General features: G+C 44.0%; 2 protein-coding genes across 2 annotated transcripts; one reads left to right on the top strand and one right to left on the bottom strand.

Moving 5' to 3' along the window:
* Positions 1 to 2633: 2633 nt before the first annotated feature.
* On the bottom strand, positions 2634 to 7280 carry LOC146674609 (uncharacterized). Its single transcript, XM_085397381.1, has 2 exons — positions 6284 to 7280; positions 2634 to 2944 (listed from the first exon to the last, which is right to left on the bottom strand). The coding sequence occupies exons 1-2, from the start codon at positions 7268 to 7270 to the stop codon at positions 2942 to 2944; spliced, it is 990 nt and encodes a 329-aa protein (XP_085253507.1). The 5' UTR covers positions 7271 to 7280; the 3' UTR covers positions 2634 to 2941.
* Positions 7281 to 16162: 8882 nt separating this feature from the next.
* LOC146674608 (uncharacterized) lies at positions 16163 to 24903 on the top strand. Its single transcript, XM_085401099.1, has 12 exons — positions 16163 to 16248; positions 17906 to 17997; positions 18102 to 18137; positions 18418 to 18684; positions 19195 to 19461; positions 22721 to 22828; positions 22976 to 22991; positions 23092 to 23177; positions 23346 to 23396; positions 23478 to 23534; positions 24271 to 24351; positions 24472 to 24903. The coding sequence occupies exons 1-12, from the start codon at positions 16163 to 16165 to the stop codon at positions 24552 to 24554; spliced, it is 1230 nt and encodes a 409-aa protein (XP_085257225.1). The 3' UTR covers positions 24555 to 24903.
* Positions 24904 to 25592: the final 689 nt, after the last annotated feature.

Here is a 25592-nt window from a genome sequence, read left to right as displayed (position 1 = left end):
AAAAAAAAAAAAAACACAGCAAAGAATTTATCTGCTGCAAAACTCTAAATGTAGCACTTGTCTATCTGATATGACTGATCCAGGCAGTTTGAGACACATTATCAACTGTGTTTCAGCCTCTGCTTAACTAAGTTATAAAAGGCCTTTATTTAGCTCCTCAACAGAAGCTGTTTAGCTCATCTCTATCATATTTGTACTGCATAAAAATAGGAAGGTGCATCTCAGGTTATCTGGTGATAATAGAATTGCTGTGAAATTTGAAGTTCTTAAATTGTACAGTATAAACTGCTTGTAGCTTGAAGTTTTAACTTTTAACAGTCATTAAAACTAGAAAAGTGCTGTGTAAATCTCACTCTGTGGTATCTCTTGTGAAACTGAGGTGAAGACAACATGAGCGTTTGTCTCTTAAAAGGTTTCCAGAGTGTGAAAAGGGGAAACACCCACTGCTAAGTGGCTGTGATCTGTGTATAGTAGTTACCCATTTAAAAATAATAGTAATAAATAAATATAAATACAAGTAAATGGGTGTAACTGCAGGTGAAGCGACATTGTACCTCTATTTGGTTTTTTGTTTGCATTTTCTTCCTTTTCTTCTGTAAAATATGAAGTACAAAGTGTGAAACTGTGGCACTGATGTGGCATTGAAGTTCAGCATGCCACACTTACACCTTTGTCACATGTTTAAAGTTTATTTGATTTCAAAACCATTACCCATTAGCCTCAGCAACTCAGCCCAGCTGACATCACCATAAACACAGCAGCACTTTTAAAGTAACAGAGATACAATCTGAGAGAGGGGGCAGGACTTCCTCTTGCCTCATGCCCACTTCTGGTTAACGACACTATTTCTGTTTAGCTTGAGCTTGCTCACGACATGTGGGTGAATTTATCAGCAAACCACAATTGCATGTTAAAAAAAATCTGCATTAGTGTAATGAAATACTTTAAATGAGTCAAGCTCAGCTTTGTCAGTTCATATGTATTTTTAGTTATATATTGACATCTCTGTTTATCAGCATCAGTTAAAACTTTATTCTTCTATGAATCTATTTTCTTAATTGTTTATAAAGTTGAGCGTCTCAGATGATTTGGAGCCTATCAAAGCTGTTTTAGGATGAGACGTGGGATACACCCTGGAGAGATGAAAATTGAAATAAATATAAAAGAGTATAAACACGTCATGCCGTGGTCAGATCTTGTTAAAGAGTTTTAGTTCTGTTGAAAAGGAAGGAAGCAGAGAGAAGTAAAAAAAAAAAACCTCTTTGTTTCCTTCTCAGCTCTTTGGTATCTGCTGTGCTGCTGCTTCACTCTCTCTCTTTACAGAAAGTTGTAGAAGTTTTCAGACGTGTCACTGCTGGATGTGAGGATGGGAGCCACTTTGCTCTGTGAGCTGGGCCTATTCTGTGAGTACATCACTGACTTCTATTGTTTGATTCATACTGATCCATAAACATGTTTTAGTAAGAAGAACAGAGCATCAGTCATTTGACCATTTCAGGTCATGTGATCAGAGGACTCTCATGTTTGTTACCAACATGGTTGTTTGTAGACTGGATTAGATTTAGTGCACTGACTCAGATCAGAGGTGAGCTGCTTTAGTTTATCTAAGAAATGTTTGTTTCTCCATCAGTGATAATTTGATGAATTTATCCATCTCTGTCTGCCTGTTATTGCGGCTTCCCACCTTCATTATCAAGTACATTTCTTGACTCAGACTCGACACTCATATTAAGATTTTTTTAATCAATGTATCTGTGCATTGTCATATTTTTATGTTCCAGGTTCTGCTACATATAATGTTATTGCTGAAATAACACAAATAGATATGAAGAAAAAAAACAGATAAACATATGAACCATAGGAGCCCGTAGAAAATGTATTTGTATTGTATGTGTTTATTCAGATTGTATTTCTGATTGCAAAGACTTTCAGAAAGGACAGGATTAACAAACACTAGGTTTACTAAACCTGCGCAAATTTGCGTAACTTCCCTAAACCCAACACCCCCTAGCAGGGCCGTGCAGAGAGGTTTAAAGGGGCGGGTGCTCAAAGTTAAAAAGGGGCACATTGAACCAGGCTGAATAACAACAACACACATTCATCAAAAATCTAATATGGGCAACAAGGCAAAGCAAACGTAGCCGATGTTTTACCTGATGGGTACAATGTTGCTGTTGAGGGGTTGCTGTGGATAGTGCTGGAGGGCAGGGCTGTGTTGATCTGAGACTGTAGACATTCAAAAGTCCACAGGAGAGATGGTAGCTGATTAAACAAGTGTCATGAGATAATAACAAAATGCAAAGATTGGTGACAGCGCTTGGAACCATAAGGCAACAAAAAACTGTGAGAAATAAATTAGGCTCTGCCTGTGAATCACTCTTTGCTTCTCTTCTTCCTTCCATCCCATCATTTCATATATCACTCTCCACTTGCTGTCTATCTGAGAACAAGGCACAACTTGCTATTGCAATAAACTATAATTTAATTATCCACACCTAACAACTCTTGCACTTAATCTATAATAAAATGATGACAGAAAAATGTTATAGCACTGCCTTTAGTAGCCTCACACAGCTCCTGCTGTTTCCTCCTCATGTCCTTACCAGGCATGTCTGGACAATAAGATAAGATAAGATAAGAGATAAGATAAAACTTTATTAATCCCTCGGGTGGGTTCCTCTGGGAAATTCGGTTTCCAAAAGCACAGCACCGACAGAAGTTACAGAGCGTGAGCAGAATATTATATATATACACACACACACATATTTAAATACAGAGACATATATAAATAAAATATACGAAGGGGATTGTAACGGTGGACCCAAGAAATACCAGCCGGAGCGACTTTGACAATGCAGAAACCTTTTATTAAACTCGGGGTTGTACGTGGACACATATACTCCGCGCTCTCTTTCTCTGCTGTCACCTCCGTCTCCGTCTGTCACTGCCAACATATAAAGAGACACAATCACTGTCAGATCCCAGCACACCTGTTCACCCCGCCCCTGCGCCGCCCCGGGAGCTCACTGCTTCACGCCTCCTCTGCAGCTGGCCAAGGACCACACCCACGCCACACATCCCCACCGCCCGACTGAGGCCGGGGCCCATCCGGCCGAACCTACTCCCCCCCCCGCGAGCGAGAGAGGAAATCGGCCACGACCATCTGCGCACCCGGCCTATGGATCACCTTGAACTTAAAGGGCTGCATGGCCAGATACCACCGAGTGATCCGGGCGTTGGCATCCTTCATGCGGTGGAGCCACTGCAGCGGGGCGTGGTCCGAGCAGAGGGTGAACGGGCGGCCCAGGAGGTAGTAGCGAAGGGAGTCGACCGCCCACCGGATCGCCAGGCACTCCTTCTCCACGGTGCTGTACCGTGACTCGCGGTCCGTGAGCTTCCGGCTGATGTAAGCGACCGGCCGGTCAACTCCCCCCACCTGCTGGGACAAAACGGCCCCCAGCCCTCTGCTCGAGGCGTCAGTCTGCAGACAGAAAGGGAGGGAGAAGTTAGGTGTGAACAGCAGCGGCTCTCCACAGAGAGCCCATTTCACCTGCACAAACGCCGCCTGGCACCGCTCCGTCCACTGGACCAGATCTGGGGCACCCTTGCGGGTGAGACCAGTCAGGGGGCTGGTCAGGTCCGCGAACCCTGGGACGAACCGCCGGTAATAGCCGGCCAGCCCCAGAAACCGTCTCACCTCTTTTTTCGTCTTGGGACGCGGGCAGGATGCAATCGCCGCCGTCTTCTCCACTTGAGGTCGCACCTGCCTGCTCCCCAAGTGGTACCCCAAATACTGTACCTCCCTCCGTCCAACCGCACACTTCTTCGGGTTGGCCGTGAGCCCCGCCTGCCTCAGGGACTCCAGCACCGCGGCCACACACCGCACATGCCCCGCCCACGTGTCACTGTAAATGATGACGTCGTCTAGGTAGGCGGCAGCATAGGCAGCGTGGGGCCGCAGCACCCGGTCCATGAGGCGCTGAAAAGTGGCAGGGGCGCCGAACAAGCCGAACGGAAGCGTCACGAATTGGTACAACCCATACGGAGTGGAGAAGGCCGTCTTTTCCCGGGACTCTGTAGACAAGGGAATCTGCCAGTAGCCCTTGGTTAAATCCAGAGTCGTAAAAAAGCGAGCGGTGCCCAACCGGTCCAGGAGCTCGTCGACCCGGGGCATGGGATAAGCATCAAAACGTGACACCTCATTCACTCTGCGATAATCGACACAGAACCGTATAGACCCATCCTTCTTTACTACAAGGACGATGGGGCTACACCAAGCACTGTGTGACTCTTCTATTACTCCCAGCCTCAGCATTTCCTTCAATTCCCGGAAAACAATTTGCCTTCTATGTTCCGGCAGCCTGTAGGGCCGTGAACGCACCGTCACGCCAGGCCGCGTCTCAAAATGGTGCTCTATGAGAGAAGTACGGCCGGGCAAGGGGGAGAACACGTCGGCAAAGCGCTGTTGCAATGCAGCAACATCCGCCCTCTGGGCCTGTGTGAGATGGTCACTGCAATGGAGGGAGGCGGGGATGCTAGACTTTGGCGCCTCCGGCCCCAACTCATCTCTCCCTCTTACCAAGCTCACTAGAGAAGCGGTCTCCGCCTCCCTCCAGGCTTTGAGGAGGTTGAGGTGGTAAATCTGCGTGGCCCCGCCCCTGTCCGACCATACCACTTCATAATCAACGTCCCCCACTCGCTGTGTGACCACGAAGGGTCCTTGCCACTTGGCGAGTAATTTAGAGCTGGAAGAAGGAAGTAACACAAGCACCTTATCTCCCGGTGAAAATTGCCTGAGTCTAGCCCCTCTGTCATACAGGCGTCGCTGCCGCTGCTGGGCCTGGAGCAAATTCTCCCGTGAGAGCCTCCCCAGTGTGTGCAGCTTTGCTCGCAGGTCCAGCACGTACTGAATTTCACTTTTCGCAGGGCTCGGACCTTCCTCCCAGTTTTCCTTAATCAGGTCGAGCACCCCCCGCGGCTTCCTGCCGTATAACAGCTCGAAGGGAGAAAATCCCGTGGAGGCCTGGGGCACCTCCCGCACTGCAAACAACAGAGGGTCTAACCAGCGATCCCAATTGCGTTCATCCTCGCGAATGAACTTACGAATCATGGATTTTAAAGTCTTATTCAGCCTCTCCACCAACCCATCAGTCTGAGGGTGGTAGACGCTGGTCCGAATAGATTTAATACCCAGTAATTCGTACAGTTCCCGCAATGTGCGCGACATGAACGACGTGCCCTGGTCAGTCAGTATTTCTTTCGGAATACCGACTCGGGAGATGACCTGAAACAGTGCCTGCGCCACGCTCTTCGCTGAAATGGTGCGTAGCGGCACTGCTTCCGGGTACCGCGTTGCGTAGTCCACCAGGACCAGCACAAAGCGATAGCCGCGTGCACTCCGGTGCAATGGCCCGATGAGATCCATGCCAATACGCTCAAACGGGATCTCCATCAGCGGTAATGGGCGCAACGGCGCCTTTGGCACGGCCGGCTGGTTAACCAGCTGGCATTCGGGGCACGACGCACACCAGCGGCGCACGTCGGCCCAAATGCCCGGCCAATAGAATCGGGCCATTATGCGCTCCAGAGTTTTCTCGCCACCCAAGTGCCCTGCCATGGGGTTCGAATGAGCCGCCTGGAAAATCATTTCCCGGCGGCTTTGCGGCACCAATAACTGTGTGCGGATTTCATTAGTGTGAGTGTCACGGCTCACTCTATAAAGCCGATCGTTCCGCAATTGGAAATGAGGGTACGTTCGCGCAGCGTCGGGGCACACCGAGCGACCATCAATATCCATCACTTGGTCATAGGCTGAGCGTAGGGTGTCGTCCCGAGACTGCTCTAGTGGAAAATCTTCCGTGGGGTACACAACGGGAGGCGGCGGGGCTTCCGTGGAAGTCCCCGCCTCCTCCTCCCCCCCAGAGTCAGCGTCGGTCGACCCCGCGTCACCGCCGAGCGCCGCGCAAACGTCACACGAATTTACAGACCGCGATCGCATCCCCGCGTACTGCCCCAGTAAGCTGTGGAACCCCGGCCAATTCGTACCCAAAATAAGGGGATGCGACAGGCGCGGGCTAACCGCCGCCTTCACTCTATGCGTTTTGCCCCTGAATTTCAGCAACAGTGACACTACTGGGTACTTGTGAATATCCCCGTGCACACATTTAACCTCCACCCAGTCAGCCTCCAACAATGCCCCGGGGCGAACCAAACTTTGGTGGACCAGAGTCTGCGTGCAGCCCGTGTCCACCAAAGCATGGCGAATACCCCCTTGACACCTTACCGGCACGCGGTACGTCACTCCTGGACCGGGGGCGGGCGCTGGAGCGCCGGCAACGCGGAACACCTGCCCCACCTCCATGAGCGGACAGTCTCGGCGCAGGTGCCCCGGCCGCCCACACTTCCAACAGTCCGGCCCCGGCGTCTGTGCGGCTCCCCGTGGCTCCGGGGCAACCTCGGCGGCCGCCGGGGTTCCGGCGGGAAGCAGCGGCCGGAACGGGTTCCTGGGGCTCCACCCTGCTGCCTGCTCCGTTCCCGCAGGGCCGCCGCCTCTCCTCTGCGACGCCGCCGCCGGTGGCCTGGGCGGCGAAACACGGGCGCCCCGCCGCGGCTCCTCACGGCCCGGTACCGGGTCGGCCGCCAGATGGTCCTCTGCCAGCGTCACCGCCGCCGTCAAATCCGCCGGGCGGTGGCAGCTAACCCAACGAGCCGTCGCCTCGGGCAGGCCTCCCACGAACTGCTCGAGGACGACCATGGTCAGCATCCGCGTCTCCCCAGCCGAGGGGCCCGGTCGCAGCCACCTCGCTGCCGCATCCTCCAGCTGCCGAGCCCAGGCAAACGGCCGCTCCCCCCCCGACATCCTGCTGGCCCGGAACTGACGGCGGTAATCCTCCGGGGAGAGCCCCAAACGATCCAGCACCGCCCGGCACACGTCCTCGAACACCCCCCGCGAGCCGGGGGGCAGGCTCAGCGCCGCCGTCTGGGCCTCACCCGACAGAAGCGGCAGCAGCCGGGCGGCCCACTCCTCCTCCGGCCACCGACAGGCCACCGCCGTGGCCTGGAAAGCCTCGATGAAAACCAGCGGGTCCTCCCCATCCCGCATCCGGTGCAACGTCACCGACAGCGGAGGGGCGGGAGCCGGCGCGGCCGCATTCCCCAGCAGCCGCCCCAGAGCCGCGGTCTGCTGCTCCGATTGCAGGCGAAGCAACGCCAACTGTTGGTCCTGCGTGGCCGCCTGACGAGCCGCCATCGCCGCCATGTCCACCATCATCTGGCCCAAGATCTGCAGCGGCTGGGCGGGCGGCGGGGCGGGCGGCGGCGCCGCCGGGGGAGCAGGGGGAGCCAGCAGGGGACCGGACATCACGCGTGGGTTTCGGCACCAGTGTAACGGTGGACCCAAGAAATACCAGCCGGAGCGACTTTGACAATGCAGAAACCTTTTATTAAACTCGGGGTTGTACGTGGACTCATATACTCCGCGCTCTCTTTCTCTGCTGTCACCTCCGTCTCCGTCTGTCACTGCCAACATATAAAGAGACACAATCACTGTCAGATCCCAGCACACCTGTTCACCCCGCCCCTGCGCCGCCCCGGGAGCTCACTGCTTCACGCCTCCTCTGCAGCTGGCCAAGGACCACACCCACGCCACAGGGATAAATAGAATAAATAGGAATAAAAATAAAAAATACAAGTGAATTGCACATTTAAAGTATTGAGGTCTATTGCACCGTTGACTATTAACAAAAGTATTGCACAAAAGGTATTGCACAGTGAAGTGAAGAGGCACTACTGCTTAGTCGTTCCCCCCTCCTTTGTCCTCCTGTTTCCCCTCCCTCTCCCCTCCAGAGAGGCGTTAAACAGTCTGATGGCGTGTGGGACAAAGGAGTTTTTAAGTCTGTTGGTTCTTGTCTTTGGGAGAAGCAACCTGTCACTGAACAGACTCTTCTGGTTGTTAATGGCCGTGTGCAGAGGATGCCCAGCATTGTTCATAATGTCCAGCAGTTTTTTTAGTGTCCTTTTCTCTGCCACTGACACCAGAGTGTCCAGCTTCATGCCAACCACAGAGCTAGCCTTCCTGATCAGTTTTTCCAGCCTGGATGAGTCCTTCTTTGCTGTGCTGCTCCCCCAGCACGCCACAGCATAGAAAAGTACTCCAGCAACCATTGACTGGTAAAACATCCTCAGGAGCTTCCTGCAGATGTTAAAAGACCTCAGCCTCCTGAGGAAGTACAGTCGGCTTTGGGCTTTTTTATACAGGTGCTCTGTGTTGCATGACCAGTCCAGTTTGTTGTCCACCCACAGCCCGAGGTACTTGTAATTGTTGACCACCTCCACCTCCAATGTTATATCATGAGTAATTTTTTTTTTTTTTAAATCCATCTAAATAAAACACACACATGCACGCACACACAGTGACATTTTAGACCTTCTTCAGAATACTGTATATACTATGGGCATCATGGTGCTGATCCAGAATCCTTACATTATTATTTATTACTAGAGCTACAATAATAAAGCAATGAGGAGGGGGAAGTAATAAATATGAAATAATATCATTAATATTATCATTATTTAAGCAGCGGAGGCGTGTGTTCCATTTGTTTCACTATCCACTCTGTGCAGGGGCAAAGCTTATTACATTTTTAAACTGTAGAGATACAATCATTTTACTGCTGTAAAATCCAAATTTTGTCTTGTTTAAAATATAAATCTAATATAATCTGCTTCTTAATGTATGTTCTTTAAAATACAGCGTGTGTTTTTTAATATATTATAATTATAATAATGCATAATTATGTGGACATGCATATTAGATCGTTTTTTAGTGAAATATAATCCCTCCAGAAAGGCAGGAAAAGCCCGGAAACTTACCTTAAAACTAAATATGTTCCCTAAAACGGTGGACAGAGCTACAGACCCATGACAGCCTTACACAGGTACCCAGCAGCTATGACCAGCACTACTTGTGCAGTTAATAAAAGGACAGGTAATGTTTGTCGCGCTGTTGCACACGCAGCACGCTCGTTTGTTTCAACATACCAACGTGTACGTAATAAGCTAATACTCCTGGGTGCTACACACTACAGTGTGCGCTGTACACCTACTTACTGGTTTTGTTGCATCAGTCTGTGTCTCTGAGTTAACTTGTGTTTCTCCTACAGCTCCGAACTGCAAAAAATGCGCGTGCTCTTTGTGAGCTCGTTCCCGGCTCGTAACCAGCGCGTTCTGCCGTCAAGGGCGATCATTGATTAAATGTGATCATGTGACTGATGCAAGCCAGATCCTTTTATTTAGCAAAACTGTGATTAATAGTTAAATATTATTGTTGAGGGGCACAGACAAGACTCCGCACGCACACACACATTAAAAAAAATAATAATAATAAATTTTTTTTAAAAAGCTGCCTCAACAAAAGGGCACTTTGGGCACCCATCAGGAAATGGGTGGGCGCTCAAGCCCCTCTAGTCCCCCCCCCTGCATTTGCCTGCCCCCTAGAATTACTGGCTTGTTTATTTTCTGCTGCAAGTCCCGAGGTGTTAATCACCCCTGCTGAGATTTTCACAGGCCGTCAGCTCGTTTCTCCTCCAGCTTTTGTTGTGCAAACCACCCATTATCCTTGAGGCCTGGCACATTTGCATTTGCTCACTCAGAGTTGCTCAGATCCAAGTCAGGCCAAACCTCTGTGTTACAACTTTCAGAAATTGCTGCCGTATCTATACAAAATATCCCACACATTGACTGACTTGCAAATATAAAAGACACACATTCACACCTTCCTTGACTCTCAGCACAGATCTTCCATTGTTCCATTGTCACTGTGTATGTGAGGGAGTGGCATTGCTTGACTACAGCACAGTGCTGTGCATAAAAGTAGACCAACCCAGGCGGGAGAATCATTTCTTGTTCGCATTTCTAAGAATGCACATCGGGATGGCCTCTGTATCACTGCCACGCAGGAAGAACCTCTCTGCACCACAGGCTTTGGCCTTGCTTCAGGAAATGGACGAAGCAGATTCTGATGGCGGAGAGGTTTCATTTGTCCAGCAGGCCACTGATACCTCCTCAGAAGAATCTGAAAAGGAGACGGAACAAGAACCCAACATGCCTCCACGGAAGAAGCCAGAGCCACACAGCAAAAGACGGCACTGTGTGGGTAGAGGAGGACATTGGAATGCCCAGTGCAGTAGCAAATCGTTCGTGCTTCACTGCGCAAGCTGGACCCACAGAGTCTGCTAAGGTTTGTCACTGCCATAGTAGATATGATATTTATATAAACCCATTTAGAGTGAGGTTCATGTAAATTTACCATTCTCTATTTGTTTATCTTCCGACAGCGTAAGATTACAAGTGTGCTCCAAAGCTTCCTTTGCCTGTTAGACGTGGGAATGCTGCAGACCATCAGGGAGTGCACAGTACATCAAGCCCACAGAACAGAGCCGGACTGGAATTTGTCAGTTCATGAACTGATGGCATTCATTTCAATCCTGTTTGTAAGAGCAAGCATGTGTGCTGTTGGTGCCATTGTGGATTGCTGGTCAGAAAGATTTCTGGTACCAGTAATCAAAGAGACAATGCCCCGAGATAGATTCATTTCAATTATACAACACCTTCGATTTGATGACAGGGACACATGGGCAGAATGGGTGAAGACAGACAAATTTGCGGCGATCTCCGACATCTGGACACGCTTCAATGAGAACTGTGCTAAGAGTTTCACTCCAGGAGAACACATGACCATAGATGAACAGCTGTTCCCTACCAAGGTTCGCTGTCCATTCACACAGTATATTGCAACCAAGCCAGACAAATTTGGGATCAAGTTCTGGATGGCCACAGACTTGGAGACCAAATATGTCTGCAGTGCATCTCCTTACTTGGGAAAGGACCCCAGTTGTCAGAAGGGAGAGAGGCTGGCAGAGAACGTGGTCATGAAACTGATGGAGCCATTTTTGGATGTTGGGAGAAATGTCACAACGGACAATTTCTTTACTTCACTGTCGCACAGACTGCTGCAGCGCAAAACAACATTACTGGGCAAAAGAAGATTGTTTCTGAGTTTTCTAGCTTAGCAGCTTCGTTGCCGATTCATGCAGCACAAGGAAATATTAGCACAGAGGCAGGCTGCTGAAGCTGCTGCAGCTGCTGTGCCAGGGACCGTAAAGACAACACAGTGCCAGGTGCAAGAGAGCTGCAACAGGAATCGCAGCAGGTTTACCTGTGCAACATGTCAGAAATTCACCTGTGCCAAATGCAGGGGTGATGGACACTGGGTCTGCAAATGCTGTAAAGTTTGAAACACCTTGAAATAAAACAGACTTGTGTACCCATATATTGTGAATGTGTGTCTTTTGTATGTAGGTTGTAACACAGAGGTTTGGCCTGCCTTGGATCTGAGTAAACAAATGCCAATGTTGCACAAACACACACACACACACACACACACACACACACACACACACACACACACACACACACACACACACACACACACACACACACACACACACACACACAAGTGGAAAATCTGAATTTATTTGTCCCACAAGTGGAAAATCTGCATTGTCATTGCAAAAAAGTGGACAGTGCAAGACAAAAGCAGCTAAATAAAAATGTACACACATATACATGTATATATATATATATACAGTGTTGGGGAGTAACGGAATACGTATTTAAAATACAAAATATGAGTAACTGTATTCCGTTACAGTTACCATTTAAAAAGGTGGTATTCAGAATACAGTTACTTTGTTGAAATAGATTACACTGCGGTACTTTCCTGTTTCATATTGTCGCGGGTCAGGACTGTTTGGGTTTTGTTTGACAGCTACGTTCTGTTGTTCCAGGCGGCAGCGTTATGGTTGCCATGGCTACAGGGCGACGCTCTCTCTCTCTCTGCGACTGTGTGTTTCCTAGGTGAGAGAGCGCCTTTTCGTTGTTGTTGTTGTTGTTGTGCTAAGCTAACAGGCAGAATGCTACAAGCATAGCTCTAAAGAATGTAGCATCATGGGCAGTGTAGTCCGTGTTGCAGGGAGAATGGACTGCCATACACGTCATGGGTCTGTGAGCGTGAGGAGGGAGAAAAAGGAGAGTGGAAACGTACGAGCAGTCATCGAGGAAAAACGGGAGCTGGAAGCATGTAAATATAATAATAACCACTTCAGCCAAGAAGAGTGCCTGACGAGCCCAGTTGTAAGTAAGCTATTAAGACTCGACTGTACACCGTGTTCGTGTTTTCCTCTGAAACAATAAGTTCCGTTGGAGCAGTCTTTCAACGCCTCTCTCTGTCTCTCGCAAGAAAAGTTGACCCAGACAACAAAGTAAAGCTATTTTTCGGCTACGAGCCGACAGGGACCCCGCCATATTAGTCAGAGGTCCCTTTACTACAGTTCGGAGTCGCAGACCTTCAGTAATAGTAATAAATCACACAGCAATAGTACATTCACGTTGTTGTAAAGAGCATGATAATATATTAAGTAATCCAAAGTATTCAGAATACGTTACTGTCATTGAGTAACGTAACGGAATACGTTACAGAATACATTTTGGGGCATGTATTCTGTACTCTGTAATGGAATACATTTTAAAAGTAACCTTCCCAACACTGTATATATATACATATGTATATATGTGTGTGTGTGTGTGTGTGTGTGTGTGTGTATGTATATATATATATATATATATATATACAGGGAGTGCAGAATTATTAGGCAAATGAGTATTTTGTCCACATCATCCTCTTCATGCATGTTGTCTTACTCCAAGCTGTATAGGCTCGAAAGCCTACTACCAATTAAGCATATTAGTTTATGTGCATCTCTGTAATGAGAAGGGGTGTGGTCTAATGACATCAACACCCTATATCAGGTGTGCATAATTATTAGGCAACGTCCTTTCCTTTGGCAAAATGGGTCAAAAGAAGGACTTGACGGGCTCAGAAAAGTCAAAAATAGTGAGATATCTTGCAGAGGGATGCAGCAGTCTCAAAATTGCAAAGCTTCTGAAGCGTGATCATCGAACAATCAAGCGTTTCATTCAAAATAGTCAACAGGGTCGCAAGAAGCGTGTGGAAAAACCAAGGCGCAAAATAACTGCCCATGAACTGAGAAAAGTCAAGCGTGCAGCTGCCAAGATGCCACTTGCCACCAGTTTGGCCATATTTCAGAGCTGCAACATCACTGGAGTGCCCAAAAGCACAAGGTGTGCAATACTCAGAGACATGGCCAAGGTAAGAAAGGCTGAAAGACGACCACCACTGAACAAGACACACAAGCTGAAACCTCAAGACTGGGCCAAGAAATATCTCAAGACTGATTTTTCTAAGGTTTTATGGACTGATGAAATGAGAGTGAGTCTTGATGTGCCAGATGGATGGGCCCGTGGCTGGATTGGTAAAGGGCAGAGAGCTCCAGTCCGACTCAGACGCCAGCAAGGTGGAGGTGGAGTACTGGTTTGGGCTGGTATCATCAAAGATGAGCTTGTGGGGCCTTTTCGGGTTGAGGATGGAGTCAAGCTCAACTCCCAGTCCTACTGCCAGTTTCTGGAAGACACCTTCTTCAAGCAGTGGTACAGGAAGAAGTCTGCATCCTTCAAGAAAAACATGATTTTCATGCAGGACAATGCTCCATCACACGTGTCCAAGTACTCCACAGCGTGGCTGGCAAGAAAGGGTATAAAAGAAGAAAAACTAATGACATGGCCACCTTGTTCACCTGATCTGAACCCCATTGAGAACCTGTGGTCCATCATCAAATGTGAGATTTACAAGGAGGGACAACAGTACACCTCTCTGAACAGTGTCTGGGAGGCTGTGGTTGCTGCTGCACGCAATGTTGATGGTGAACAGATCAAAACACTGACAGAGTCCATGGATGGCAGGCTTTTGAGTGCCCTTGCAAAGAAAGGTGGCTATATTGGTCGCTGATTTGTTTTTGTTTTGTTTTTGAATGTCAGAAATGTATATTTGTGAATGTGGAGATGTTATATTGGTGTCACTGGTAAAAATAAATAATTGAAATGGGTATATATTTGTTTTTTGTTAAGTTGCCTAATAATTATGCACAGTAATAGTCACCTGCACACACAGATATCCCCCTAAAATAGCTCAAACTAAAAACAAACTAAAAACTACTTCCAAAAACATTCAGCTTTGATATTAATGAGTTTTTTGGGTTCATTGAGAACATGGTTGTTGTTCAATAATAAAAAATTATTCCTCAAAAATACAACTTGCCTAATAATTCTGCACTCCCTGTGTGTGTGTGTGTGTGTGTGTGTGTGTGTGTGTATATATATATATATATATATATATATATATATATATATATATATATATATATATATATATATATATATATATATATATATATACATACATACATACATACAGTGTTGGGAAGGTTACCCCAAAATGTATTCTGTAACGTATTCCGTTACGTTACTCAATGACAGTAACGTATTCTGAATACTTTGGATTACTTAATATATTATCATGCTTTTTACAACAACGTGAATGTACTATTGCTGTGTGATTTATTACTATTACTGAAGGTCCGCGACTCCGAACTGTAGTAAAGGGACCTCTGACTAATACGGCGGGGTCCCTGTCGGCTCGTAGCCGAAAAATAGCTTTACTTTGCTGTCTGGGTCAACTTTTCTTGCGAGAGACAAAGAGAGGCGTTGAAAGGCTGCTCCAACGGAACTTATTGTTTTCGGAGGAAAACATGAACATGGTGTACAGTCGAGTCTTAATAGCTTACTTACAACTGGGCTCATCAGGCACTCTTCTTGGCTGAAGTGGTTATTATTATATTTACATGCTTCCAGCTCCCGTTTTTCCTCGATGACAACTCGTACCTTTTGTTATGGTTCAAAAATATTGGAGATGGACACCAGAGGAAAAACCCACAATAACAACACTGGTCCGGTCGGGTTGAGTCAAACGATGATTTAATGATCACACACGTGGGAGATGGACACTGTATGCAGACAGTCTCAGATCTCATCTCAAAAAACACATCACCATAGTTTTATGAAATCAGGGTATTAGAACGCCCCCTCATGCGTAGTGACAGGTGTAATACAATCAATGTTGACAATTTTATTTAACACAAAGAATAACATTGTCTCCTTCCCGAGGGCAGATGCTGACTGCCCCCGTCTCCTGGAACCGTCTGTACCCTGCTAAGACACAACATGGCAGCTACAAGGACTCTTTCATTTATTAAGACCATCAGTGTGTATTGCTCTAAATCAAGTATATAATATTAAATGAATATTGCTGGATCAGCTACTTCTACTTAAAACATATTAAAACATGACTAAGCACAAAATCATCAAGAATAACATCTTATAAGTGCTGTGTAAGCGCGTGCGGCCTTCCAAGCTCAAAGCCTTTGCCCTCCATAGATCAGCCAGACTCGCGCTGGCTGTAGCTTTTAACCTTTAATTACCTTGAGCACAACTCTAGAATGAGCAACAAACTGCAATGTGTATGGAATGATCATGGTTACATCTGCAATGGAAAATCATGTTATTATTCTGGTACCTGTAAGAAAAGATCAAACTAAAGTTATCACCATCACTGTAATGCAAAGAATAATGTAAGATCAAAAACTTCAATTTATGCTTAATGCAAAGCTGGTTATATACTTCTAATGAACTAATAATGGCATATTAAAATATTAAATGATAATGAGAAAAACATCCCCTCCTTATTCTACAATTCCCTCTGTTGACCTCTGGAGAATCCAGAGGTCACAAACAGTTGTGTCCCTCCTTGGCTTACACATTCAGTTCCACATGCATCATTGGCATCATGGACATTGGAGTAATGACTCCAGGGTCCACTGCCCTCACAGACATACTTTTGAACATTCTTCTGGCACAAGGGATGAGACAACAACAAATAATCATAATACCCACCACAACAGACAAAGAAAACATGACCGAAGCGATGACCCCCTTCCACCGTCCGAACACTGAGGTCAGCCAGCCTTCTAACGGATTACCAACACCGGAGTGATCATGCATAGTTTCAGAAAGGCTCTTTAGGCCCTCCAGAGCCTTGGTTACCGACCCATCTGGAGCAGTATTGTTTGGAATAAAGGTGCAACACTGGTCGGCAAACATAGCACATACGCCCCCCTTTTCCGCTAACAACATGTCAAGGGCCATTCTATTCTGCACTCCCATTAACGAGGTCGGACCCACCTGCTCCGCTAACCCCTCCATGCCGTCTCTGGTCAGGTTAGAGAGCCTCAGTACATTGTAATGAACATAATTAATCCTATCTACATTCTTGTTTGGAGTCACTGGAAAGAAAGCAGAAATTATTGGAATATTTTCAAACCCGGCTGCTATTTGGTCAACAAGTTTAAATTCATTTGGAACCCCCCTGGGCACTCCAATGGAGTCGATCCAGGTGGGGGAATTCATTCTAGGGTCATAAACATTTGTGTCATGTACTCCTCTCTTCCTTAAAATGTGTCTTTTGCGCCTGGCTGTCAAAGTGCGCGTATTGTGTGAGGGAATTGATTTTACCTTATTTCCGATTAGCATAAGTGGCGCTCCTAGTCTCACCATCGCGCACGTCCCCACGCTCCCAAGAGGAACACGTACCAGTAGAGTCCTGTGCCCGCAATAGTAATACAGCCCGCTCCTAGCCCAAGTCCCAATTAGGGTGGCTGCATCACTCACATTGTTGGTGGTCCTCCCGATCTGGGTGACCGAACACCAACTGGGGTCAATTTCCCCCAACCGATATTTAACTTTATCTGTGGTAAACTTAAAGCACGTATAATTATCTTTCCGGGGCATAAACGGCCCTACTTGCGTGAGCTTGCCAATAGGGGGAAATAGACTGGACAACACAGTGCAGTTCCCCGTATTCACAGCTCCTCTAGTTATTTGCAACATACAATTATAGCCCCACTGATCCTCTGGATGCAGAGGTGCAGGCTCTATAAATAAACGCGGCCTTGCCGAAGCGCAGGCTACACAATTAGCCACTTTTTGTTCTCTAGCATTTTGGGCTATCCAGTCCAGCCAGATGTTACTGTCACTGAACCCGGTAGCGCGTTCAATCAAATCCTGAGGTTTCAGGGTGGTGTAGTCCACCGACACTACTCGCCTCTCCCTTGGTTCGTGCTCCTCTGGTGTAGCTTCCGACGACCCGCTCCCCTCCTGCCCTGTAAAAGATGCAACAGAGCTGGTGGGAGTAGAAATCACACGAGTTGTCATGTCTTCTCTACCTGACGGTACGCGATATTAAAATATTAAATGATAATGAGAAAAACATCCCCTCCTTATTCTACACTTTCCACTCTCCTTTTTCTCCCTCCTCGCTCAGTTACTCATATTTTGTATTTTAAATACGTAACGGCGGTACATGTATTCCGTTACTCCCCAACACTGTGTGTGTGTGTGTGTATGTATGTATGTATGTATGTATATATATATATATATATATATATATATATATATATATATATATATATATATATATATATATATTGTGTGTGTGTGTGTGTGTGTGTGTATGTAGATATAGATGTGCGTGTGTACGCTGCAGGTAAAGAAGGAAAGTAGCCTTGCAGGGAACAATGGAGCTGAAGACCTGTGAAAATCTCAGCGGGGTGCCAAGAGGTGTTAGGGTCGGGGGAATTTATGCAAATCTGCGCAGGGCTAGTAAATCTAGTAGTAGGGACTTGCACCAGGGAAAAAAAAGGCTCAGTAATTCTAGTGTTAACAAAAAAAGTCAAACCTCCAGTGACAATGACCCACACTGTTGTTCACACCTTGGCTCATGTGATGAGGCACAGGATCAATATTGAGTTAACGGCCTTCTTAAGGGATTCCACCACTAGGGTTTAAATACCTGGGATACTCCACCATTTGGTTTTAGAACTGAAGAAGCTTCTCAGAAAAGATATGAAACACCTTCAGGAAACCTAAAGAAGTCCAGTCACTTTCTCACCGAGCTCCTTAGACACTCAAGTATGACATAAACACACTAACATGATCTGTATGATTGACAAACTACACACACATATTGAGTGTCTTTTATTTGATAATGTCTGACATTTTTTCTTTTATTGTAGTGCTCTGTACGCTACTCTGCACTGGACATGTTCAAGGTGACTGAAAAGTTTTACTTTTCTTGTTTCTTTCTTTTTTATTTATTCAGTAAAGATTCATCTTACCTGCTTTATCAGTCTTAAGCACTTCACATTGTTGTTTTTATTTCATTGTTCATCACTATATTTATAATTTTATGAATATAAACACAGTTTGTGTTTTGAATAGTAAAATATATATATGAACAATATATGAACAGTGTATGAACGTACTGTCACAGATTGTGTCGTGCATAAAAGTGTTTCAGATTGTAAACTTTGTGGTTGTGTTGGATTCTAGATGCTGTGCTAACTATTGAACCCAGCTCGTCCAGTTTTTTCATTGGAGAGTTTGTTACCTTCAAATGTGACATGAATGAAGGAGAAGACACTGACTGGTATTACGAAATCAAGAAGGACGGTCGAGAATTTGTGCCCTACAACGCAGACAAAGACTTTAGATTAGAAATTACATCTACAGGTTACAGTGGTGAATATCAGTGCTTTGGTAGCAGGGTGAGCTCAGGTCATATAAAGAACAGTAATACTGTCTCTATAACTGTATTAGGTAAGTCTTCAGTGACTGACAGCATAAATGTAGATGCTGTAGATCCCTGTTCAAATGCTCAACTGAATTATAAAATAGAGAACATTTAATTCAATTTGTCACTGAAATTTGAACTTTAACCAAGATCACTGTACCTGTTACTTCGTTCACAGTAAAGTCAGTGCTACAATACTCACAGACTCTGTAATCTATCATTAGCAGGTGTGTGAGTTTTAACAACAGCAATTATGGATGAAATTCAACTTAATTACATTTCTAAAGGAAAAGAAGAAACATCAAAAGCTTCATGAAGTTTGAAGTGAAGATGTTTCTGTTATCTAAACCAAAAAATGAGGAAGAGACATTTTAATGCATCATTGTGTTTCCTTCAACAGAGAATAGACAAACATTTATGCTGTGGTCATTTAGAGATCAACTAATAAAAATATAAACTTTATTGTTTTTCAGTGTTCATATGTTGTTATAACGAATCACAGATATTTATTTATTTTTCTTCCTCTTTCATAACAGCACATAGACCCAGGGCCACACTGACAGCAGGAACAACAATCATACCTGTAGGGGGCAGTGTGACACTGACCTGCTCTGTGCAGAGCTCTGATGGATGGAAATATGAGTGGTTCAGACGAACCCAAACAACCTCTGAAGGTCAAATCAGAGATCAACAAAACAGAGATATCAGAGTATCTGAAGGAGGAATCTACCGCTGCAGAGGAACAAGAGAAAACCCAGTTTACTACACTGATATAAGTGATGTTGTCACCATTGAGATAACCTGTGAGTTCAGTAATTTAGTTTGAAATATACATTCACTCATGATTATCAATATACTGTGTTAAGTTTTCTCTGTTGATTTTATGTTTCTATTTGTATCTATTATGAGAAGTCTTCTGTCTTCTTGTGAATCTGTTGTTGTGGTCGGAGCAAGGAGACATCACAACAAATAATGGAAAGGCGTAATTTACAAATAAAATAAAACATCATAATGAATTAGAGCAAAAACAATGTATGCACTGAAAGGATAAAATGCACTATGAGCCTATGTAAGAGGACAGAGTGGAGGAAAGTGAATTACATCAGTATTAATACAGCTTGGACCCTTTTCCCCTCCTGTGCTTAGCAAAAAGAAGGATGTTCTCATAGCATGGCAGTTTGGTCTTATTGCTTCTTATATGTTGTTGGAAACCTACATAGAGGTATACTGATGTTGAATGCTCACAACATCAGGGCAGTGCAATCCTATGGTGACCACACTGTTTTAAACCCCTTGGTTTAGACTAGCTATAGATGGTGTAGCGGCAATCTTTGGTCCTTCTTTGCCACTTCTGCAGGACGTAAAGTTTCTGACTTGTGCTTTTGTTAGATTACCGTAAATCCCGGACTACAGAGCGCACCTGATTAAAAGCCGCATGCTCTAATTATAGAAAGAAAATCTATTTTGTACTTGTACAGGCCGCACCGGATTTTAAGCCGTATGCATTTCACTTGTAATATGAGATATTTACACAGAAATATTACACGTGAGGATTTTTAACGTTTAATTTTATCCGTAAGGTAACATCAACGTGGTAACATAAACGTTATGGTAACATACAAAAATACATACTGCAAATGCTTTTTTTCCTCGAACAGCACCTGTAACACGACTACCTTTAAGTATACGTATGTGTTGGTAACACACAAATTACGTTGCTTATGGTTTTTTTATGTAACAGTGCACAAACAACATTACAACATCTCTTAACAACCGATAAAAATATATAGCGTATATATACTACTTATCATTTTGATTGGTCTACTGTTACCAGGCAAAATGTTTTTGGCCGCATGAAAAAAATATGCATTAGCCACACGTCAGTATAAGCCGCAGTGTTCACAGTGTGGGGAAAAAGTAGCAGCTTACCGAAAACTACGGTACTTGTATGCCTTTCAGTAGCAAAAAATGAGGAAAATGTAAAAAAAGGAAAAACATTTATTTATTCTACACAAACTCGAAAAGTACAAAACAAATGTCTCAAGTAGGAGCTCCATTTACATTTCTATGATATTATATCTGAAATAACTATCACAGCAATGATCAGAAAACTGTTCCTCCATGCCCTGCGTACTAGCCTCACCTTTCATCACCACATGGTGGCCCACTACACACCGCCTTTACGACACCTACCAACACTTTAAAACAACACAACAAAACAGGACAAATTCATGGAGCTTAATATATTACATTACAACATAAAACAATCCAGATTATAACTAGAATTTACACAAGTTTTACGTCATAACAAAATGCTTAAATATGACCCGATATAGTTGAGTAAATATTGGCCTGAATTGTCTATGCTCCAATAGATGGGGTCCAAAAATCACAACACGAACAACATAATAGAAATAAAAGGAACTAATTCTCCTTAGAGCGCTTACAGAAACCCTCCTTTAAAACCAAGGGTTTCCAGATTACATCAATTCACTGTCCCCTCTCGAATGATTAACACTGTATCATCAACATAACACAATTTACAATGTTCATAAGGAAATGGTCCCAGTTTCTACAAGTCAGTCCCAACAAAAATGTCCTTTGGATATGAAACCATATACAGTGTCTTCTTTGAAGGTGTAACTGTAGTGAACAGGAGACGACAGTGGGATCCTAGTCTGTTAAGCTGACCAAAGATACAGCAGCCGGAGTGAGCAATAGAGTTTGGGGTCCACAAAAGCAAAGAAAATAGAAACCATACCTTTGTCTCTGGGTGACACTGCGTGGGAAAATCACCAGGCTACGCAACGGCAACGCTTTCACAGACAGCCGAACGAAACACATACCCTATTCACCGCTGACTCACATTGTTCTTGTGTTTGTTTCTTAGAATGAGCCCAAACTCAGGCCAGTAACTGGCAACATTAAGTGAGGTCGCTAAAGCCCTCGCAGAGACTCGTTAGCTCCGAACATTCACTTAACGGCCGAACTCAGCCTAATCCAACTGGAAACGGAGGTGGGTCTTAAAGAACAGTGCAGCTAAGGTTAACTTTCGCTCCGACTTCCCACCACCACGCTGTCGGCGATGGCCTGCAGCACCACATGTTGTGGCTAGCGGCTAGAAAAAGCCAAGCTTCGTACAAGCAACTTAATTTTGACTGACCTCTCGGATCCCCCTTTTGGGCTCAGCCGAAACGTGACGCTTCCTTAATGTGGCTGACCGTGACAACATGCGCAAGACGGCTACTTCTCCTCTCCTTGGCTCCACACGCACAAACGAGCGCGTGCGGGTTCTCTGTCTTCTCTTTGATTTTCTCTTGCCTTTCTCAGACAAGCCATTCAAGGCACTATATGGCAACCCCCACAATCTACATACCTTTACATTTGCCCACAACCGTTTCTCCACCAAGTATTTAGTCACAGTTTACTTAGGGATCAAATACATGTTTCACTGAGTAACATGCAAAGTCAATCAATAACATTTATGTAATGTGGCAGGGGTTATGGATTTTTGGGTGATATTGTGTCTCTCTCCACAAGTTTCTATCCACTATCTTCAGAACAGAAAATATGAAGTAATTCAGAACATACAAGATGCAAACAGAACTAACTTAACATTAGGAGAATAGTGAAATATATGTCCGACCAGAGTCTAAGTTTGTAGGAGAGATTAAGATTGACAGTGAAATACTGAGCAGCTGAAGTCAGAGGGTACTTTAACTTAAAGCTGAACCTTCTTCATTCAAAATAAGCATGGATAAGTTATCACAAAGCACCAGGTCAGATTTCAGGGCTTCACAAACATGGATATTGTGGCATAAACACTACAAAGTATCCATCATATTAAACTGACTCTTCAAAAAATTATGCAATATCAGGCGAGTCTTTGTGACAAGGGAGCAGCCTAAAGAAGCTTTTAACACTTACATATGCATACTTTGTGATTATTCCACTTGTTTGTGAGGCTCTATTTTATAATATTATAAGAGACATTATGCTTTAGTCCATCTGACGCTACCTGGTTGCACCTCACCTCATAATTAATGTTATTCTTTCTTACAGCACAGTCCAGGACTGAGACGTTTCCTACTCTGTTGATCGCTGGACTTCTTTGTGGAATTTTACTGATTCTTCTTCTTCTGCTGCTGTGTTACATAAAGCTGTTAAAAGGTGAGATTTTTTCTTTCCGATACGAGATTGATTATGATCTCGTTATTATGTAATTATTCAGAATCACAGATGTATCCTGAACACTCCATGTAATGTCACAGCACCAGAAAAAGTAAAAAGAAAAACATGTACTTGTCTTTTTTACAGATAAAACTTTTATCAGGTTGGTTCAAATCTCCCACTTCACATTTTCAACAAACCAGAATTACAACCTGTGTTTCTTATCAAATTGAATGTTTTACTATATTTTATTACTATATTAGGACTCAGAGCACAAACCAGAGCTCTGCTATGAAACACAGGATCAACCAGGGTGAAGCTCAACACAGCCAAAACACTTCTCTCCAAGGTCAGCTTTAACCATAACAATTTTGCTATTGTTACTTTATTTATTCATTTATTTATTGTCAAATTGTGAACTTTGACTCTGATATTTGCAGTTTTTTTATTTAAAAGATGATCAAAATCATATATTGAAATGTTAATGTTTAATCTATCACTGACTTGTTTTTTGCAGGTGATGCTTGTATATATGAATCAATCGGAGACTACGATGACAGAGAAAAGGGTAATGCATTTATAGTTTCATATAAGTATGCAGACTCATTGTGATTATGTTCCATTTTTATATATTAATTCTCCATTTTAGCAGAATGCAGGGATTTCACATATTCTTTGATTGAGCTTAAAAACTTCACTAAGAAAGGTAAGAATTCAAGTTAATTCAGTTCAATTCAATTTTATTTATATAGGGCTAAATCACAACAACAACTGACTCATTGACCCTACAGTAAAACAGAGAAAACCCCAACAATCAGATGATCTGAAAGCCAAAGGCTCTGCCTTCCGTTCTACTTTTAAATATTGTAGGAGCGACAAGTAAGCCTGTTGTCACAGTAAACTGAGGACTCAAGTGCAGGACTCCAATGCTTGGAAGAATACAGAGAATTTATTTATAATGTTCCAAGTGTATGCACAATAGTGCAAGGGTAGGTGTTTTATACAGGAGTGCATGGGTAGGGACTCTAAGAAATCCAAGGGAGGAAGAAAACAGTGAAATCACTCTTGCTCCTCTTCAGCCACACAACATAGACTGCCAGCCACTCTCCACTCGCTCATGAAAATCCACTCTGGGAAAACAGGGACAAGTCCAGATAATCTATAAGAATATATCTATATCTACAAGAACAAGAATATACAAACTAGTACGAGGGCAAAGAATCAACAAGAACTATGAACAGACTTGAGCTGGGGCTACACTGACACGAGTCATACAACGACCCAGCGATGAGTAGCTTCATTTCTTCAGCTTAAGTAGTGGCAGGGATAGGCAGGTGTGTGGGCTTTGTACAGAGCCCCAGATCCTGTGGAAGTGAATTTGTAAGTGTAAAGGTAAGAATGTCATCCTATTTTACCGTGATGAACTGTCCATCCTCTCATAGATGACAGCCTGTTGTACGCAGATGCCACCTACAGTAAGGCTGAATGTAACAGTGACAAAAGTAGGCAAAGCAATAAAATGGGTACCATATTTTCTTCTCTTTTACATTTCATTTATCCATCAAGGAAAATGATATAAATGGGTAAAGTTGTCAGTTTAAAGTAAGATGTTACTAAAAGTCATGTTGTTTTTTTATGGGCAGGAGAATCAGCCACTGAAGCAGCTGACGAAGGGGTTTATTCTGAAATCAAACCACAAGAAACACAAGGAACTTTCATGTTGTGACTGTAATGGTTATCAAATAGGTTTTAAAGAAAGTAAATGCATTACCAAATCACCTTTAACCATTTAATAATCATGATTATGTACTTTCAAAACAAGCAAAAGCAGACGAATGCAGGACAGAATTTACTTTATTTCACATGAATTTTACAAAGCATTGAAAAAAGAAATGAGAGGAAAAAAGTTTTTCCCCTTTTTTTTATAAATCAGTTTAAATGAGCTTTATCTAAAAGTGATGATGTGGCTTTGAGTTCACTTTTTTTTTCACTTTCACATGAGCAGTTATTAAACTGCATTATTAATATATGTATATATGCTGATGTTTTCTATGTCTTTTCTAAATATTTTTGTTTCCCCAAATGGATTAAGTATCATTTGAAAAAAAAATTTTTTTTTAGTTTTACAAACTTCTAAACTGCAGGCAGGTTTTTCATTGTGTTATCTGATTATGTGTGCCATATAAACACACACTTTATATACTGTGACATGTTGGGATCAGGTGAATGGAGTCCCCCGCTGTGCTTCTGGAACAGTGTGTTTCACATTGAGTTTTAAAGAAGCTGTGTTTACTGTATTTGTTATAGTAATAAAGCTGCTATTGTTGCAATCTTGTTTTCACTTACAGTTATTGTTGTTGGGTTGGTGGAATAGAGATGTTACATCATGAGTGAAGTTATGTGCAGAGTTAGAGCCCTTTAGAGGCAAAGTTTGAGTGTCTTTAAATGCTTAATAAAATCGTGTCCCCCTTTGTCTTCATATATAGTGCAGCTGTCCATGGGACTAAAGTTTCACTTCATTCAAAGTTAAATAAGATTAAATTTGCAGCCTTCGTTCTATTTTTGACTTCTACTCATTTATGTTTCACATTTCTGTTCATGTATAAATGAAGGAGGACAAATAAAGAAACTAAAAGAATTCATAGTGTTTTTATTATTATCCAAGCTTCACATCTTCATTACTCAAAACTCACAAACAGTGTAGATGCAGGGCAAAAAAAAAGAAAAATCTGTACTAAACCAAACATTAAAACAAATCAGAAAA

The sequence above is a fragment of the Rhamphochromis longiceps genome, linkage group LG3 (assembly GCF_057381845.1).
Source record: "Rhamphochromis longiceps isolate RC_006_pf linkage group LG3, R_longiceps_female_GT1.1, whole genome shotgun sequence".
Taxonomy (NCBI): domain Eukaryota; kingdom Metazoa; phylum Chordata; class Actinopteri; order Cichliformes; family Cichlidae; genus Rhamphochromis; species Rhamphochromis longiceps.
This window is presented reverse-complemented; position numbering and strand designations above follow the sequence as displayed.

Excerpts from the sequence above, each read along its gene's own strand:
- LOC146674609 (XM_085397381.1), bottom strand. The coding sequence starts at position 7,270 with ATGATGGTGGACATGGCGGCGATGGCGGCTCGTCAGGCGGCCACGCAG.
- LOC146674608 (XM_085401099.1), top strand. The coding sequence starts at position 16,163 with ATGTCAAGGGCCATTCTATTCTGCACTCCCATTAACGAGGTCGGACCC. Across the intron at positions 17,998-18,101 it reads CGAGCTCCTTAGACACTCAA|TGCTCTGTACGCTACTCTGC; the intron begins GTATGACATAAA and ends CTTTTATTGTAG. Across the intron at positions 19,462-22,720 it reads TGTCACCATTGAGATAACCT|CACAGTCCAGGACTGAGACG; the intron begins GTGAGTTCAGTA and ends TCTTTCTTACAG.